At 34.6% G+C, this 18886-nt stretch overlaps 2 protein-coding genes and 1 long non-coding RNA gene across 4 annotated transcripts; 2 read left to right on the plus strand and 1 right to left on the minus strand.

The window, feature by feature from the left end:
• Positions 1-296: 296 nt before the first annotated feature.
• LOC145755044 (uncharacterized) lies at positions 297-12095 on the plus strand. 2 transcript variants are annotated; one of them, XM_082571243.1, is made up of 15 exons: positions 297-509; positions 694-798; positions 1482-1653; positions 2053-2224; positions 6297-6354; positions 6707-6840; positions 6893-7086; positions 7968-8047; positions 8200-8233; positions 8305-8365; positions 8601-8652; positions 8717-8755; positions 9009-9072; positions 9182-9239; positions 11357-12095. In XM_082571243.1, the coding sequence occupies exons 2-15, from the start codon at positions 794-796 to the stop codon at positions 11380-11382; spliced, it is 1149 nt and encodes a 382-aa protein (XP_082427369.1). In that variant the 5' UTR covers positions 297-509; positions 694-793; the 3' UTR covers positions 11383-12095. The 2 variants fall into 2 exon arrangements, with proteins under 2 accessions (XP_082427369.1, XP_082427370.1); XM_082571244.1 differs by lacking the exon at positions 8717-8755 and having other exon boundaries at positions 301-509.
• LOC145755043 (FERRY endosomal RAB5 effector complex subunit 3-like) lies at positions 11838-13699 on the minus strand. The gene has a single exon (XM_082571242.1). The coding sequence runs from the start codon at positions 13552-13554 to the stop codon at positions 12355-12357; it is 1200 nt and encodes a 399-aa protein (XP_082427368.1). The 5' UTR covers positions 13555-13699; the 3' UTR covers positions 11838-12354.
• Positions 13700-17343: 3644 nt separating this feature from the next.
• Positions 17344-18267, plus strand: LOC145755976 (uncharacterized). Its single transcript, XR_014284229.1, has 3 exons — positions 17344-17492; positions 17583-17783; positions 18220-18267. It is a non-coding gene; the product is annotated as an uncharacterized LOC145755976 (long non-coding RNA).
• The last annotated feature ends 619 nt before the right edge of the window (positions 18268-18886 follow it).

Below are 18886 nucleotides of genomic sequence, written 5' to 3' on the forward strand. Positions count from 1 at the left end.
TAACATTGATTAGGTAAATTAAACGAAATGGAACGAAAGTTATGAATAACTGTTACTGTTAAAATTTAATTAAAACAAATTTAAAAAACAAACTTTTTAAAAATTGGTTTTTATTTTAGTTGATGTTTTAACTAAACGAACAGTTGTTTAAAAAACTGACAAAATGCTTTAAATTCGCGGCCAGATATAAACACATTTTACCAAAAGGTTATAGGTCTGATAACGAATATTTAAGTTCACTTGGAAGATAAATTTTCTCAAAAAATTAATTAACTTATTCATATTTAAGTACAACCTTGATTTGTTGTATGGCATATACATGGAGTTCAAATTGTTTCGGTAACTTATTTAGAAACAAAACTTTATTTATTTAATTTTATTTCACATTTTTTTGTTGTCTCGCAAATTGTTGTTAACCGTTAAAATCGAAGATTTTGTGTTTTAGTAAATCTAATGAGATTTAGTTGATTTGTGAAAGTGATTTGAACATTTAAGCTTCACTACATGAGGTACTTGGTTCAATTCCCACTGCTTTTATGATAGCTTTATTAAAATTAACTGTAAAACTTTAAAAAACAATTAACGTTTAATTATCAGGTAATTTTAATAATACAAAAAGTTAATTAAATAATTTTATTTTTTAATCTAAAGATTTAGGATATTTTAACTGATATAAAAACTTTATTTTTTCAGAGAATTTATTTAATATTTATATGTGCTGCTATTTCTTGTCAAATAACAAACTAAAATCAAGAAAAATTCTGGAGAACTTTGTTGAAATAAGAAATTCAAAATGAGGTAATTCTTAAATTTATTGTTTTTCGAAATAATGATAAATCACATGCTGCCAACTGTAAAAACCATTTAACGAGAAAACAGATTTTTAAGATAACCAGCTGATTAAAAAAAACACCTTTTTAATCTTAAAAAAAAAAAACTTTTTAATCTTAAAAAATGATAAAAAAAATTAAATAAACTTTTTGTCTTTTTTGGGTATATTGGTTTAATGTGATGTTATTTATTATAATCTTTATTAAAATCAAAGTTTTGTTTCATATTTTTAATAAAAAACAAGATGGAGATTTTAATTGTTTAACATAAAGCCTGTAATAAAAGTATCAATGTTTTATTGCTAGATTTATAAGTTATAATATTAATTTTAATAAGATTTTACAAGTTTAAATATTTACGAGAAATTATCCATTGTTAAACTCCAGTGTTTAACTATAATACGAAACTAAATTTGTAAACTTAAACTATTTTTTAATGTCAGATATTCCACATCTGTTTTTTTTATAAACATTGAATGTCGGATTAAATTCATTTTTGTTTTTGTTTGAAAAACGTTTCCTTAATTAAAAAATATTTAATCGAACACTCTAAAGGGGAAAAAATTTAAAAAAGATTTCTACTTTCGTCAAAATTTAAAATCTAGCACTATAGCAACACAAAACAGGGGTTATGATTAATATATGTTTCAGTAACGAACGTGGCATGAGCAACCCGTGTAGCGCAAGTGTGATGATCTACGATGATCGTGAGAAGCGCTGGAGACAGGCTGGTAAAGTGGCGTCCCTCGCTGAAGTTTGTGTGTACAGGAATTTGGACACAAACACCTTCAGGGTGGTTGGAAGGATCATCAAAGAAAGAGAGGTCAGCTTTTGTTTTTATATTTGCTGTATCCCTATTTTGTTGTAAAAGCTTTTTTTTGTGGTGGTTAGAGTTGGTGTTTGATTCTGGGTTAGGGTGTGAAAACACGTACTACACCACATGAGGTCCTGGGTTCTATTACTACAACTTCCATTGTGTAGCGCCCTTAAGTGAAGTGCTATAAACGGTATAAACTCCTGTTGAGCCAGCACTTAATCAGCAGCTTAATTATCGGGCTATTATAATCCATATAATATCCCAAACTGGCAAAGGCAACTTGAGACCGAGTTGAAGTTACAAATGCTACTTTATATTAAGTGAAGTCGACCTACTCACATCCAGGATAAATAAATTCAAAATAAGATTGAATTAAGAATATGATTTTGTTAATATTTGTGCTAGGTTGTAATAAACTGCAACATCCGCCCTCAACTGAAATACAATCGAGCAACAAAAACTTTCCACCAGTGGAGGGATGAAGTTGGAACCGTGTATGGACTGAACTTCCCCTCCCCCGACGAAGCAAACACTTTTGCAAACACTATGGAAGAAGCTTTGGAAATACTTAGGGGAGGTCAGTATTTTTAATTAAGGGGCGCTCCGTACTTTCTTGTTGAGGAGATTTTAGTATATTTAACTAAGGGACGCTTAATCTTTTCTTGCTAAGGAAATGTCAGTATTTATAACTAAGGGGCGCTTCTTACTTTCTTGCTAAAAAAAAGGTCAATATTAACTAAGGGGAGGTCAGTATTTTTAACCATGGGGCACTTCTTACTTTTTTGTTAGAGAAAGTTAGTATTTATTACAAAGGGGTGGTCTGTCTTTAAACTTAGAGGCGCCAAATACTATCTTGTTAAAGAGAGGTCAGTATTTTAACTAAAGGGGCGCTTCTTACTTTCTTGTTGAGGGAGCTCTGTTTTTTTTTGCTAAGGAGGGGTCACTATTTTTACCCAAGGGGCATTCAGTACTTTTTTGCTAAGGAGGGGTCACTATTTTTGACTAAGGTGCTCTCACTATTTTTGACTAAGGGGCAATTAGTATTTTTAATTAAGGGGCTCTCAGTATTTTTTACTAAGGGGATCTCAGTATTTTTAATTAAGGGGCTATCAGTATTTTTAACTAAGGGGCTCTCAGTGTTTTTGACTAAGGGGCTTTCAGTATTTTTTGACTAAGGGCTCTCAGTATTTTTAATTAAGGGGCTATCAGTATTTTTAACTAAGGGGCTCTCAGTATTTTTGACTAAGGGGCTTTCAGTATTTTTTGACTAAGGGGCTCTCAGTATTTTTGACTAAGGGGCTCTCAGTATTTTTAATTAAGGGGCTCTCAGTATTTTTGACTAAGGGGCTCTCAGTATTTTTGACTAAGGGGCTCTCAGTATTTTTGACTAAGGGGCTCTCAGTATTTTTGACTAAGGGGCTCTCAGTATTTTTAATTAAGGGGCTATCAGGATTGTTAACTAAGGGGCTCTCAGTATTTTTGACTAAGTGGCGCTCAGTATTTTTAACTAAAGGGCTCTCAGTATTTTTGACTAAGGGGCTCTCAGTATTTTTAACTAAGGGGCAATCAGTATTTTTGACTAAGGGGCTCTTAGTATTTTTGACTAAGGGGCTCTCAGTATTTTTGACTAAGGGGCTCTTAGTATTTTTGACTAAGGGGCTCTCAGTATTTTTGACTAAGGGGCTCTCAGTATTTTTGACTAAGGGGCTCTTAGTATTTTTGACTAAGGGGCTCTCAGTATTTTTGACTAAGGGGCTCTTAGTATTTTTGACTAAGGGGCTCTTAGTATTTTTGACTAAGGGGCTCTCAGTATTTTTGACTAAGGGGCTCTCAGTATTTTTGACTAAGGGGCTCTCAGTATTTTTGACTAAGGGGCTCTTAGTATTTTTGACTAAGGGGCTCTCAGTATTCTTGACTAAGGGGCTCTCAGTATTTTTAACTAAGAGGCAATCAGTATTTTTGACTAAGGGGCTCTCAGTATTTTTAACTAAGGGGCTCTCAGTATTTTTGACTAAGGGGCTCTCAGTATTTTTAACTAAGGGGCAATCAGTATTTTTGACTAAGGGGCTCTCAGTATTTTTAACTAAGGAGCTCTAAGTATTTTTGACTAAGGGGCTCTCAGTATTTTTGACTAAGGGGCTCTCAGTAAAAATAATTTAAACCCTAATTTTATTTTTTTTTGTCTGCTGCTTATTAATAAATCCAATGTCTTTTAAGCTGCAGATTAGAAGTGTTGAGAGAACATTTAATGAGTTTTAATAATGAAGTGAGAATGAGTTTTTAATTTGTTAATGATTCCAACAGGAAAACTACTTTTGGTTTTTAGTTTAGTTTATTTCTTGTGTTCATTGTAGTAAGGATAGCAAGATAGGAAAATGATTTTAGATTTTAGCTGACTTTTAATTTAGATAAACAGTAAAAATATTAAAAGAAAGCAAGATTGTTTATTGATAAATCTAACTCAACATTGGTTATTTTTAATTGTCCTGCCTTTAAAATTTTATTTTTTCCTTGTTTTACTTAATTCTAGTTATTTTATTTTTGGTTAGAGCCCATTTTTAAATATTTATTTATTTAAATTACAACATTTTTGTGATTAATATATTTAATGTTTTGGTATTACTCAAAATGTTTTTATTTTTAATATTTCGGTTGCTTTAGTTGAATGTTAATAATAACAATTAAGCAAGCTGTTATAAATGGGTGGGTGTTTCTCATGGCTTATAAAACACAGAAGTTGTTTGTTGGATTAATTTGTTTCTAGTTTTAAACAATTTTTATTAAAATGGGAAAAAAATATTGGTTTGCCAAAAATCAAGGTAAATTGAGTTTTTATTTTGTTAATTTTAAAATATAAAATTTATTTTTACGAAAAAGTTTTTAAAAATTTTAAATTATTTGAATTTTTTTGTTAAATATGGAGTTTTCTAAAGTATTAGAACTGTAATGGTAATGAGATGTGAGAATTAGAACCATAAAACATCATAACCTATTTCAGCCAGGTAGTTATAGTTAGGCAGAAAATATTTGAATGATCTGTAAAGTTAAAATTTAGGGAGAAGTAAATTTGACATTGAATAAAGTAAATATAGAGTTAGAGTATATATTTCAAAGAACTGTTAAGTAGTAAACATTTATAATCAAGATTTATGAAAGTCTTTTAATTTAACTGATTTGGTCAACTTTATATTTAAATAATATTTAAGTTTCGTGACTGGGGTTAGGTTATATTTATATGACCTGGCAGGTGCTTAAACTGTATCAAACTTTTATCTATTTTATTAAATTCCAAATATTTAAAAACGCTTCTATATTTATTTTTAAGTTTAGTAAAACATCTAGAAATGTTTTTAAATTCATGAAATTTTTAGATTTTGTTATTTGTTAAAATGATGTCGCGAAAATCAAAAAAATCGACGGCGAATATTATTTTGTGTGGGTTCTACTTTTTCTTGTAAAAATCTTTCTTAAATTTATCTTTTCTAAAACTTTCTTTCTTTGAACCCTTTTCTTATTTAGCTTCCACAAAAAAAGATTGCTCTTTATCGCCACTATGTGATTCTCTTAATCTTTCTTACTCGCCCGACCATGACCAACGTTCGCTAACTTTAAACAAACGTTTGCTAACTTCTGAAAAATCTAAAAGATCTTTTTCTACTGTTGAGAATCCTTTTTTTGCAATTATGACATCACAGTCACCAATTATGACATCACAGCCACCTCTTATGACATCACAGTCACCAATTATGACATCACAGCCACCTCTTATGACATCACAGTCATCAATTATGACATCACAGCCACCTCTTATGACATCACAGTCATCAATTATTACATCAAAGTTACCTCAAACGACATCACATGAAAAATCTTTTCCAAGTTTTTCTGATTGTGACTCGGATTATGAAAACTGTAGAAAAACCTCCCCGATAAAAACCCCCCCTCAGAGAAAGATTGGGAGGGTGAAGTTGCCCCCCAGTTTTAACTCTGTTGATGCGATGTCAGAACTTAAAAACTTAAGACAAAGGAAGTACTCTCTACCCTGCGCTAGGTCTTCTGAATTGACCTTTAATGACCACATGACCTCAAGTGACCCCTTTACCTCAGGTGACCCCTTTACCTCAAGTGACCCCATTCCTCCTAACTGGTTTAAGTTAAGGTGTTCTAGAATAAACAAATTGCTTGAAAGTTCCTCGTTGCCAAACTCAAGATGTTCGTCTCCCAAACCCCCTTTGTCCAAGATGACATCACAACCAACTATGACATCACAACCAACTATGACATCACAACCACCTATGACATCACAACCAACTATGACATCACAACCAACTATGACATCACAGAAGACAAAATTACGGACAAGATGTTCCTCACTTTCCGACTTGAGTCAAACTAACAGTGATCCAAGTTCACTCAAAGTTGATTTTTTGAGTGAAATTCGAGCTCGAGTCAAACTTATTCAACCCTATGACTCAAATAATAACTCAACTCATACCTCAAACTTTGGTAATATTTTAACTTCCTTTCTGAAATTTCGTTTTTCAGCTTTTCATGTTTTTTCTCTTTCTTTATTAAAATTACGGCAAACGTCGAGTTGGGTTTTCGTTTTTGTAGTTTTTCATGGTTTAACTAATGTTAAAATTTTTAAGGTGGACAGCAACAGCAAATTCAGAGGGGGCCGTCGCAAGCTGACATTGATGCTAAACGGTAACATTTTTTTTGTTTTTTTTTATTGACTTTATGATATTACCCCAACCCAGTCTTAAGTTGAACGGGTTTAAAATATTATTGACCTCACGACATTACCCCAACCCAGTCTTAAGTTGAACGGGGTTAACATATTATTAACCTCACGACATTACCCCAACCCAGTCTTAAGTTAAACCGGGTTAAAATATTATTGACCTCACAATATTACCCCAACCCAGTCTTAAGTTGAACGGGTTTAAAATATTATTGACCTCACGACATTACCCCAACCCAGTCTCAAGTTAAACAGGGTTAAGGCACTCAAACTGGGTATTTTTGTTGTTATTTTTACAAATGTTACTTGTTACAGACGGGAAGAAGAGAGAATTGAAAATGAAAGGCAAGAGAGAGAAAGGCAGGAGAGAGAACAACGACAAGAAAGAGAAAGAAAGGAGAGAGAGAGACAAGAACAAGAGAAAAAGGCACAACCACCAACTGGAGGAAGTAAGTTTTTTGTTTTTAAGTTGTCAACAAAATAATTAATTTCTTTTTTTAGTCCCCCCACCTCCATCAATGTCTGGGGGAATTCCCCCACCCCCTCCTATGTCAGGGGGAGTCCCACCACCACCCAGTTTAGGCGGAGGGGGCATCCCACCTCCCCCCAGTTTATCTGCACCCTCAATAGCAGCGCCACCCGCTGGAGCATCATTGGCCTCTGCACTTGCCGGAGCAAAACTAAAAAAAGCAGCGGTAAGTTCCTAAACAAATAGGTTACAAGCCTTGTTTGACAACTTTGGGTTACAAGCCTGGTTTTACAACTTTGGGTTACAAGCCTTGTTTTAAACAATTGGGTTACAAGCCTGGTTTTACAACTTTGGTTTACAAGCCTTGTTTGACAACTTTGGGTTACAAGCCTGGTTTTACAATCTGGGTTACAAGCCTGGTTTTACAATTTGGGTTACAAGCCTTGTTTGACAACTTTGGGTTACAAGCCTGGTTTTACAATCTGGGTTACAAGCCTGGTTTTACAATCTGGGTTACAAGCCTCGTTTTAAACATTTGGGTTACAAGCCTGGTTTTGCAACTTTGGGTTACAAGCCTGGTTTTACAACTTTGGGTTACAAGCCTGGTTTTACAACTTTGGGTTACAAGCCTGGTTTGACAAATTTGGGTTACAAACCTGGTTTGACAACTTTGGGTTACAAGCCTGGTTTGACAACTTTGGGCTACAAGCCTCGTTTTACAACTTTGGGTTACAAGCCTTGTTTGACAACTTTGGGTTACAAGCCTGGTTTTAAACAATTGGGTTACAAGCCTGGTTTGACAACTTTGGGTTACAAGCCTCGTTTTAAACAATTGGGTTACAAGCCTGGTTTGACAACTTTGGGTTACAAGCCTCGTTTTAAACAATTGGGTTACAAGCCTGGTTTGACAACTTTGGGTTACAATCCTCGTTTTAAACAATTGGGTTACAAGCCTGGTTTGACAACTTTGGGTTACAAGCCTCGTTTTAAACAATTGGGTTACAAGCCTGGTTTGACAACTTTGGGTTACAATTTGTAAACAGTCAAGGGCAAAAAAATTATAATCCATGACCGGTATACTAAACTATCGAACTTTATAATTTTTAGCCTGTTGAAGAGAGCTCAGCGCCGCCACCTAGCAGCGGTGGTGGAGGAATGGATTTAATGGGCGAGCTTCAAAAGAAAATGTAAGTTTATATTAAGTTTAAAGTCCAACTCGATCCCACAAAATTATTCCATTTACTTAATTATTTTACTTCCTTTTAAAAAATGTTTTTTTTTTTTTTGTCCCAAAATTCTAAAAACCTTTTCTCATTTCTTTATTTTTTGTTTAATTCAGGAGATTAAGAAAGGCGGCTGCTGATGGGGGAGGGGTAAGAAAACTAAAATTTAATTTTTATATCTCGATAGTTTGAGAATTTTAAAACAAAATTAAATATTTTAGGACAGTGGAGGTGCTTCCCCTAAACCAGTCCAAAATGTTGCAGCTAAACCAGCTCCACAAGGTGGAGTATTTTTTAAAAATATATTTTAATTAATTTGAAAATCTAGTAAATGCCAGCAGTGGGAATTAATCCCAGGATCTTAAGTCTTACTTAAAGATACAACATGCCAGCAGTGGGAATCAAACCCTAGATCTCAGGTTTTATACCTGTGATCTAGGATACTTGGTTTAATTTTTTATAATCAGTAAAACATTAGCAGGTTGTATTTATTAAAATTCTTTTTCAATATTTCCAGGAGGAGGTGAAACAAAGCGGCCGTGGCAGAAAAATAACGCCACCAATTCCACGTAAGTTTTATATAAACATCAGTTAAATTAAAACAACATAATCTTAATTATTTTGTGTGATTAGTTCTAGTACTCCTTCCAGTCAGCGAAAGTCGTTTATTGCGTAAGTTTTTGGTTCAAATTTAAGTTTGAATCAGAATGGGGTGGCAAATTAGGCTTGGGTGGCTAACATTACAAATTAATATTTTTTTATTTTTAATCATTTTTAGATTCTATAACTTTAATTTTTCAATAATAACCCAAATAATCTTTATCTGTTTATGTCAATGACAAAATTTGCACGAAGAAAATTTTTCGATTATTTATTTATTTAATTTTATATGATTTTTAACTTGGAAAATAAAAACTTTTTGTAGAGCGCCCGGTCCCAAAAAGTCGACAAATAATTCAACAAATGGAGATCTAGAACAACTAAAACAGGTTTGATAGTTGTAACATCTTATAATTAGACCTGAGATCCTGGGTTTGATTCCCACTGTCCCAAACTGGTTGAAGTCGTGCTTTCTTACAAAATAAATAAATTTTTTAGGAAATTCTTACGGAAATGAAATCAGAAATGCAGAAAATTAAGGAAGAAATAATTAAAGGTAAATACTTTGGGTAAACACTGTAACTTGGGGTAAATACTTTGGGTAAACACTGTAACTTGGGGTAAATACTTTGGGTGAACACTGTAACTTGGGGTAAATACTTTGGGTAAACACTGTAACTTGGGGTAAATACTTTGGGTAAACACTGTAGCTTGGGGTAAATACTTTGGGTAAACACTGTAACTTGGGGTAAATACTTTGGGTAAACACTGTAACTTGGGGTAAATACTTTGGGTAAACACTGTAACTTGGGTAAATACTTTGGGTAAACACTGTAACTTGGGGTAAATACTTTGGGTAAACACTGTAACTTGGGGTAAATACTTTGGGTAAACACTGTAACTTGGGGTAAATACTTTGGGTAAACACTGTAACTTGGGTAAATACTTTGTGTAAACACTGTAACTTGGGGTAAATACTTTGTGTAAACACTGTAACTTGGGGTAAATACTTTGGGTAAACACTGTAACTTGGGGTAAATACTTTGGGTAAACACTGTAACTTGGGGTAAATACTTTGGGTAAACACTGTAACTTGGGGTAAATACTTCTTTTAAATTTTAAAGATTACCCTATTTACTTAGGGTAAATACTTTGGGTAAACAATGTAACTTGGGGTAAATACTTTGGGTAAACAATGTAACTTGGGGTAAATACTTTGGGTGAACACTGTAACTTGGGGTAAATACTTTGGGTAAACACTGTAACTTGGGGTAAATACTTTGGGTAAACACTGTAACTTGGGGTAAATACTTTGGGTAAACACTGTAACTTGGGTAAATACTTTGGGTAAACACTGTAACTTGGGGTAAACACTGTAACTTGGGGTAAATACTTTGGGTAAACACTGTAACTTGGGGTAAATACTTTGGGTAAACACTGTAACTTGGGTAAATACTTTGTGTAAACACTGTAACTTGGGGTAAATACTTTGTGTAAACACTGTAACTTGGGGTAAATACTTTGGGTAAACACTGTAACTTGGGGTAAATACTTTGGGTAAACACTGTAACTTGGGGTAAATACTTCTTTTAAATTTTAAAGATTACCCTATTTACTTAGGGTAAATACTTTGGGTAAACAATGTAACTTGGGGTAAATACTTTGGGTGAACACTGTAACTTGGGGTAAATACTTTGGGTAAACACTGTAACTTGGGTAAACACTGTAACTTGGGTAAATACTTTGGGTAAACACTGTAACTTGGGGTAAATACTTTGGGTAAACACTTTGAGTAAACACTGTAACTTAGGGTAAATACTTTGGGTAAACACTGTAACTTGGGGTAAATACTTTGGGTAAACACTGTAACTTGGGGTAAGCACTGTAACTTGGGGTAAATACTTTGGGTAAACTCTGTAACTTGGGGTAAATACTTTGGGTAAACACTGTAACTTGGGGTAAATACTTTGGGTAAACACTGTAACTTGGGGTAAATACTTTGGGTAAACAATGTAACTTGGGGTAAATACTTTGGGTAAACAATGTAACTTGGGGTAAATACTTTGGGTGAACACTGTAACTTGGGGTAAATACTTTGGGTAAACACTGTAGTTTGGGGTAAATACTTTGGGTGAACACTGTAACTTGGGGTAAATACTTTGGGTAAACAATGTAACTTGGGGTAAATACTTTGGGTAAACACTGTAACTTGGGGTAAATACTTTGGGTAAACTTTGGGGTAAACAATGTAACTTGGGGTAAATACTTTGGGTAAACACTGTAGTTTGGGGTAAATACTTTGGGTGAACACTGTAGTTTGGGGTAAATACTTTGGGTGAACACTGTAGTTTGGGGTAAATACTTTGGGTGAACACTGTAACTTGGGGTAAATACTTTGGGTAAACACTGTAACTTGGGGTAAATACTTTGGGTAAACTTTGGGGTAAACAATGTAACTTGGGGTAAATACTTTGGGTAAACACTGTAGTTTGGGGTAAATACTTTGGGTGAACACTGTAGTTTGGGGTAAATACTTTGGGTAAACACTGTAGTTTGGGGTAAATACTTTGGGTGAACACTGTAGTTTGGGGTAAATACTTTTATTGGGTTAAATTTAGAGTAAAGACAGATAAATCTGAAAATTTAATGACAAAAAACTTTTAAATATTGCAGCTATTCGTGAAGAGATTAACAAATAATTGGCCACTAGTTGGAGCTATATTTAATTATCAAATTATTTTCGTGAAGTCATCTTATTGAATTATTTGGTGCTGACTCAGCAAAATCAGTTGACTTGCAGTTTTTAAATTTAAGCAATGCTAATTATGACATCATAAAAGTCTATTGTTTAATCAATTGTACATTGTTAATTACACTGTTTAAAGTTTTTATCTTTTAAGTGTTTTTATTCCTTCTTTCAGTCAAGTGACTTTTTCACATTGAATAACGATGGCACAGTTGTTTTAATAAACCCAAACCCATGCCTTGTTGTCATGACAATGCCCACAACCCATTGTTTTATTTCTGCTCTGTTGTCATGACAATGCCCCAAACCCATTGTTTTAATTCTGCTCTGTTGTCATGACAATGCCCCAAACCCATGCCTTGTTGTCATGACAATGCCCCAAACCCATAGTTTTTTAATTCTGCTCTCATTGACTTCATTTTTGACCCCATTGTTATATTAAATCTCCCATTGTTTTATTCATAGTGTTAAATTTTTTCCATTAAACTTGTTTTTATTACAATGGTAACATTGTTTGTAACAATGGTAAAAATGTGCCTTTAATGTAGACCATTGTTGTTAATGAATAAAAGTATTTTGTATTCGGAGATTATAAAAAATTACGAATTGCACGCCAATCAAAATCAGAAGTAGATTACTAAACAAACTTTTTATATATTTTGTTTATCCTCAATATGTAAAAATTAACTTTATGGCCTTAAACATAGAGTAACTGCAGTTACTTCGACCCAGTCTTGAGTTGCCTGTAGCAATTTATGATATTATTAATTATATTTTCCCGATAATTAAGCTGCTGATTAAGTAATGACCCAACAAGAGTTTATAGTGTCTTACTTAAGGAAGCCAAGTGTTTCAACCACTACAGCAGGCTGCCGGTCTTTGAACATAATAAATAAAATTACGAGTTAATAACAAATTAATTGTGTTAATTTCTAACTTCAATTTTCTTTTTATGGGCCGGAGTAAGATTACGTGCTGAAGTTGTGCGGAAAACTTCCGGCAAATTAGATCGGAGGCGATCGAAGACTTCCTCTGAGCATCCGGGGGGGATCACAAACTGGATGTTGCGGGATACTCCTCCATCCCACGTCGACATCTCCATCATAAATCCCTTTACACATTTCATAACAAGCTCTGCTCTTTTAATACACCACTGGAAAGTTATATCTTCGGTGAGGACGTTGGTGAGCAGGAGTGGTAACGTGATTGTGTTGATGTCATGACTCGACGCCACCTTGAGGACGTGTTTAAGACTTTTTACCACTGGATGTCGTGATGTGATGGTTTGTAATTTACTTTCTTCAAAAATTAAATGGAATGCAATTTGAACACTGGATAAATTGCTGTGTGTTGTAATGTAGAAGTCACCTTCACACAGGGTATTTGACTGCTTTGTGGCATTTATACTGGCAAACTGCTGCTCCAAGGACATGAAATGACATTCAGTTGACGAGCCACAAATGGATGAAAACTTTTTGTCGCTGTTGATGTCTTGCAACAGAACAATGGCAGATAGAGAATTGGAATAAAGCGTCATCGCATTTTGAAACCTTAAAGCTTCAGCCTCACTTGCATTTGAATAACAACAAAAGTTGAGGATGTCGCACACAACAAGTCTGATGTTGTGCATGGTTTTCAACTGAGCTCCCAAGTTGATCGTAAAACTTTCTTCCATCACAACTGAAGGTTTATCCTCGCTGTTCGGTGATTCCTTCGATGTTGGATGATTTACCAAACCGAACGGGACTTTATACTTGGGTGTGTCATCCTGCAAAATGTCATAAACCCTGTTGTAAGCGCCCCCACTTTTAACTAACTGGTCGTCATTATTTCTCATCTCTTCGCATAATTCACAAACAACTTTTTGAAATTGTTTCTTCTGGTTTTCGGTGACTGTTAAATAAACTTCACTCCAACTCGAGTGAGCTCGACTCAAATCGGCTTCTTGTTTAAGTACAAGATTCTCAACATCCTTCTGAGTGTAAGCAAAGCCCAAGTTTTCTTGGACACGATCAATTTCAAGTTTATGCTGCTCGGACATATTTAGCAAAGTTTTCTCTCTCGTTGAAGTTAACTCAGAGATTATATTCCGGAATTTATTTTCTAGAATTAACAAGATTTCCATAGCAGGAGAGTGGACAAGATAATGAAAGGACTTCGAAAAGTCGCAATTTTTTGTTTCCTTGTTCGTCTTATTTGTCCATTTTTCGTTGTATTTTTGAGCCACTTTTTTTGCAATCGATTCACTTGAATTAGGGTTTCCTTTGAGATAATTTAACCCAGTTTTGCACAATTTTGATGAAACTTTCAACTTTTCCTCCCTAATATAGTTGTTTAACTTGGACAAAAATTGATCTTGATCGGTGAGAGGAATTTTATGAAATTTCGAAACTCTTGAAGCTAGGTCGGCCGCATCATCAACTTTAAAGATGTTTATTGGCAGGCACAGTTTCTTGTTATCAACAGAGACAGAATAATTTCTAGTTCCATCATCACACGGCAATTGGTCCAACAAACTCTTTCTAAGATCCATAACTTTAAAAAGTTTTTAAATCTAAGATCAAGATGTTTTTGTAGAATGAAAATACTTGACATAAGCAGGGTTGGAAAACAGGATAAAATTAAAGCAGGGTTAGAAATACGGCGACTTTCCTATTTGTTTATATCTTTATCCTCGATGTGAAGGTCGATTGCGCGACCCAAACATAGAGTTACCCAGTCTAGAGTTGCATTTAACAGTTTGGGATATTATAGATTATAATTGCCCAGTAATTATGCTGCTGATTAAGTGCTGACTCAGCAGGAGTTTATACCGTTTATAGTGCCTTACTCAAGGGTGCTACACCATTTACGTCAGTCTGTCAGTAGACAACATTTGCGCACAGTTTATTTAGGCAAAATGTTAAACTTACATCACTTTACTCTATGGTTTTTTGGAAAAATTTAATTTTTATTTTTAAAATTTGATATAGTTTGAATTATTAAGACGTACAACTTAGCATGTCGATTTTAATTATTGAAGATAAAGTAAGCAGTTTGTTTATCTTGTTACGAGTGAATGATTTTGGATTTTAAATGAATTCTTTCATGATTTTAAATAAATTTATTTTTAATTAAAGTTTTATTGTCCAACAAGCGTTTATGTATTTAATTTTTTTTATGGATCGCTTGCGTTTAACACGAATTTGTTTATTGAGTTATATATTTAACAAACTGACAATTTATTCGGGTTTTTGTCAGGTAAGGTTTAATTTTAGTTTTTAAAACGACTTGTTTTTTTGAACTAACGACTGAACGATGCATAATAAGCTTGGATTTATTTAAAAATGGCGTAACTGTTGAGTTTGTTTTTGGAAAAAGGCTACCATGATCAATGTTTTTATATCAAATCTCATTTTACAAGAAAAATAGTCGCAAAAGTACAGTTTTAATAAATAAAATGTGATTTAATAACTTTTAAATATTTATGCAAAAAAGTTTTATGCCCACATTTTATGTACCTGGTGTAGTGGTCATTGCAATTGTTTTCACCACATGGGGTCCTGGGTTTGATCCCCACTTAGCCACTGCTGAATAAACAAAGGGTTGTCATTGCGAACAATTTTTCTCTAGGTTTTTTTAAACATAAAAAAATGGAGAAAGTTACTCAACTTAAACTATTTAAAATTTTTAGCAACTGTTAAACCAAATAGCTTTTTCGCACAATGAAAAGTTACATAAGGAATACACTGGCTTTGATCTATTAGCTGCACGTTTTTAATATTAATTGCTGTAGTTTTCAATGGAAGGCAAGCGGAAGGGGGTTGCCATCGCGAACAATTTTTCTCCAGGCGAGGCCAATACCCAATCAGCAGCTTAGTTATCAAGTCAACTGAAGACTTGGTTGGTGTAACTAATGTATGTTCTGGCTGTTAAGTCAACCTTTTCACACAGAGGATAAAAAAGACAGAACATTTTTTGTATTAAAAACTTAAAAATATGTTTCAAAAGTTTAAAAAACCTATTTGTTTCAGAACCATCTTAGTTCAACTTTTCCTTCCTCCCCAAGCACACCCACACCTTTTTGAGCACCCTGTTGGCACCCCTAACCTACTTCTAACATGCCCCGGAGTCAAGCCCCACTTTCCACCACAGGGTCATCTTCACCCTTTTTTTGAGGGAGGTTATTCACTAGTGGGCAGTTTGTAAATTAATTTTGTGGGGCTGTGAAATTTAAGGGAATAAAACAAAGGAAAAGAAAATGTAAAAAATGAAGAAAAAAAAGATTGAAAGATGAAAATGCATGTTTAATGATCAGGATAAACCCAAATATAACAATTACAATGACAACAATCACAACGACAATATTTATAATGACAACATTTACAACAAACCTATACATCGGCCACCCTTACAACATTTACCCATACAATAATTACCCGAACTCCAGTCACCATGACCCAACTACAACAAACCCAATTACCACGTACACATACCCCAGTTTCCCATAGTCCCGTACTCTAATTCCTTACCTTAGTCCCACATAGTTCTGTACCCCAGTTCCTTATAGTCTTATACCCCAGTCCTTCATAGTCCCAGACTCCACTCGCTTATAGTCCCTTACCCCAGCCCCCCATAGCCTTTTACCCCAGTATCCCCATCGTCCCTTACCTCAGTTCTTTACTCCAGTTGTTCATATTTCTGTACCCCAGTCTTCAACCCCAGCCCCCCATAGCCTTTTACCCCAGTATCCCCATCGTCCCTTACTTCAGTTCTTTACTCCAGTTGTTCATATTTCTGTACCCCAGTCTTCTACCCCAGTCCCCCATAGCCTTTTACCCCAGTATCCCCATCGTCCCTTACCTCAGTTCTTTACTCCAGTTGTTCATATTTCTGTACCCCAATCTTCTACCCCCCCCATAGCCTTTTACCCCAGTATCCCCATCGTCCCTTACTTTAGTTCTTTACTCCAGTTGTTCATATTTCTGTACTCCAGTCTTCTATCCCAGTTTCCTATAGCCTCGTACCCTAAACTCCCATTGAAAATCCCCGGGCGACTGGGCTATTTCAATGCTGCAACAAAACTTTTAAGCATGCCCATTATTTAAAGAGGCATCAGAGAACGCATTCTGGTGCTAAACCATATCAGTGCCCAGAGTGCGGTAAACGTTGCAGCAGAAAGGATAACTTGAATTCTCACATGAGAATTTATACAAACACCAGCCTCTAACCCCTGTGCACCAACAATTAAACACTATTATTCAACATCCGCCTGTAGAGCCTTCCCCCAGTTCCGAACCCCAGCCTCAAACTTGGTGCGTCGCCCCCAGTCCCGCATCCCAGCCTCTAACCCAGTGCACTGCCCCCAGTCTCTAACCCAGTGCACCAACAATTAAACACTATTATTCAACGTCCGCCACTAGAGCCCGCCCTCAGTCGCGAACCCCAGTTTACCAATCCATTACCCAAGACTCCCATAGTCTTGTACCCAAATCCATTACCCCAGACCCCCATAGTCATGTACCCCAATCCCCCATTGAAAATCCCTGGGCGACTGGGCTATTTCAATAATAGTCTTGTACCCAAATCCATTACCCCAGACCCCCATAGTCATGTACCCCAATCCCCCATTGAAAATCCCTGGGCGACTGGGCTATTTCAATAATAGTCCTGTACCCCAATCCATTACCCCAGACTCCCAAGTCCCGTATCTCTATCCTTTAGCCCAGTCCCTTATAGTCTCGTTACCTCAACCCCCCATTGAAAAATCCCGGGCGACTGGGCTATTTCAATGCTGCAACAAAACTTTTAAGCATGCCCATTATTTAAAGAGGCATCAGAGAACGCATTCTGGTGCTAAACCATATCAGTGCCCAGAGTGCGGTAAACGTTGCAGCAGAAAGGATAACTTGAATTCTCACACCAGACCTTTTACATGAACTTGTACGTATTAGGTTATTTTTTTTCTATACACTTTTTTTTGGATGACAACATCGCTGTTAAAAGATTGACCTAGAAGTTATAAGGCTGAGATGTGTGGATTGTGCGGAAACTACGATGGAGTTGGTTGTTAACAACGAGAAGGTAAAAATTAAAGCAATATCTAAAATCTTATAACTTAAAACTAAAACTTGAACTAAATCGCAAATATTGAAAATATTTTCTACATTTTAGGAATTCACCAACGTAAACGAATATGGAAACTACTTCCACATCGCAGAAGCTTCAGTTTCCTCATCTTGTGATCCTGTTCCATCCAATCTTCCTCATCCCTGTGCCCAGTATTCACAGCAGCAAATTGAACAAGTGGAAGCTCATTGTGGATTGTTGTTAAGCGAGGCCTTCTCTCCATGCCATTCTGTTATCGATCCTAATGTAAGAAGTTTTATATTTTTCATCTTAGATGCATGACTTGTAAACTAAATTTGGAAAGTTTTTCTGTTGTTTTTGTCGATATCTTTTAAAAAGCTTGTTTGTTTGGCTTATTAATCCAACTTGTATTAATTAATAATCCAACAATATTGTGTTTAGTGAGTGTGGAGAGAGTAGATTAAAAATAAAAAACCCTAACTCCTTGCAAAACTGTTTGTATTTAATGCTTGATCAGGCTGCATCGCAAAAACTAGAAGTTTGTCCTTTTATTGAAGTTACTTAATAATATTTCTGTGTTTAGCTTACTTTAAAATGTATTCTGTTACAACCTTGTTCATTTTTGTCGCTTAATGAAAAAAGTATCTAAAAAATTTGAAATCTGATTCAAGTTTATGTTGTTAATGTTTTAAACATATTTAAACTATTTTAACTTTTTTAGATCCCAGTTTCCAAAAAAGTCTCATTTAGTTTTTTGAATCATCCTTAACAAAGTGCCTGCATGGGTCAGTGGTCTTAGGTTAAAAACAAAGTTAAAGACAGGATTTATTCACTAGATATAAGTAAGTTTTACTTTTAATATCACTTTAGAAACCTGTTTATAATAGTTTAACTTTTAAACAGGATTTGCTATATAAACTTGTTTGGTTTTCATCAGGCTTTCTGTACCCACTTTTAGAAGTTATGGGTGCTTACTGGGGGTACATTGGTCCCCATGGGTGTATGGTAGTATAATTTGTGGTTGTTTAATATCAAATAATTAATTTACATTGTGATAAACACTTCAAGGGAAATCCCCAAGGTGAATCCCCTTATATTGTTGTCAAACTAAAATTCTTCATTAATTATTTGATTAAAATATATTTTTGTTTTGGTATTATTGTCTGTTGGTTTTTATGTTGTTTTTACAATGAGGTAAATTATTTAGTGGAAACTTTTTTGAATACTGAGCTTGTTAGTATTATTAAAACATGTTTAGCTTTTATTTTATATTGAAAATTTTGTTATCAAATTTACAAAAATTTTTTGTCATTAAATAACAGTTGATTTGTATTTTTCAGGACAATTTGTTGTTTATGTTTTAGTTTGTACTTAGCTTTGGCATTTTT

Source organism: Corella eumyota, chromosome 6, assembly GCF_963082875.1.
Source record: "Corella eumyota chromosome 6, kaCorEumy4.1, whole genome shotgun sequence".
In the NCBI taxonomy this organism is placed as follows: domain Eukaryota; kingdom Metazoa; phylum Chordata; class Ascidiacea; order Phlebobranchia; family Corellidae; genus Corella; species Corella eumyota.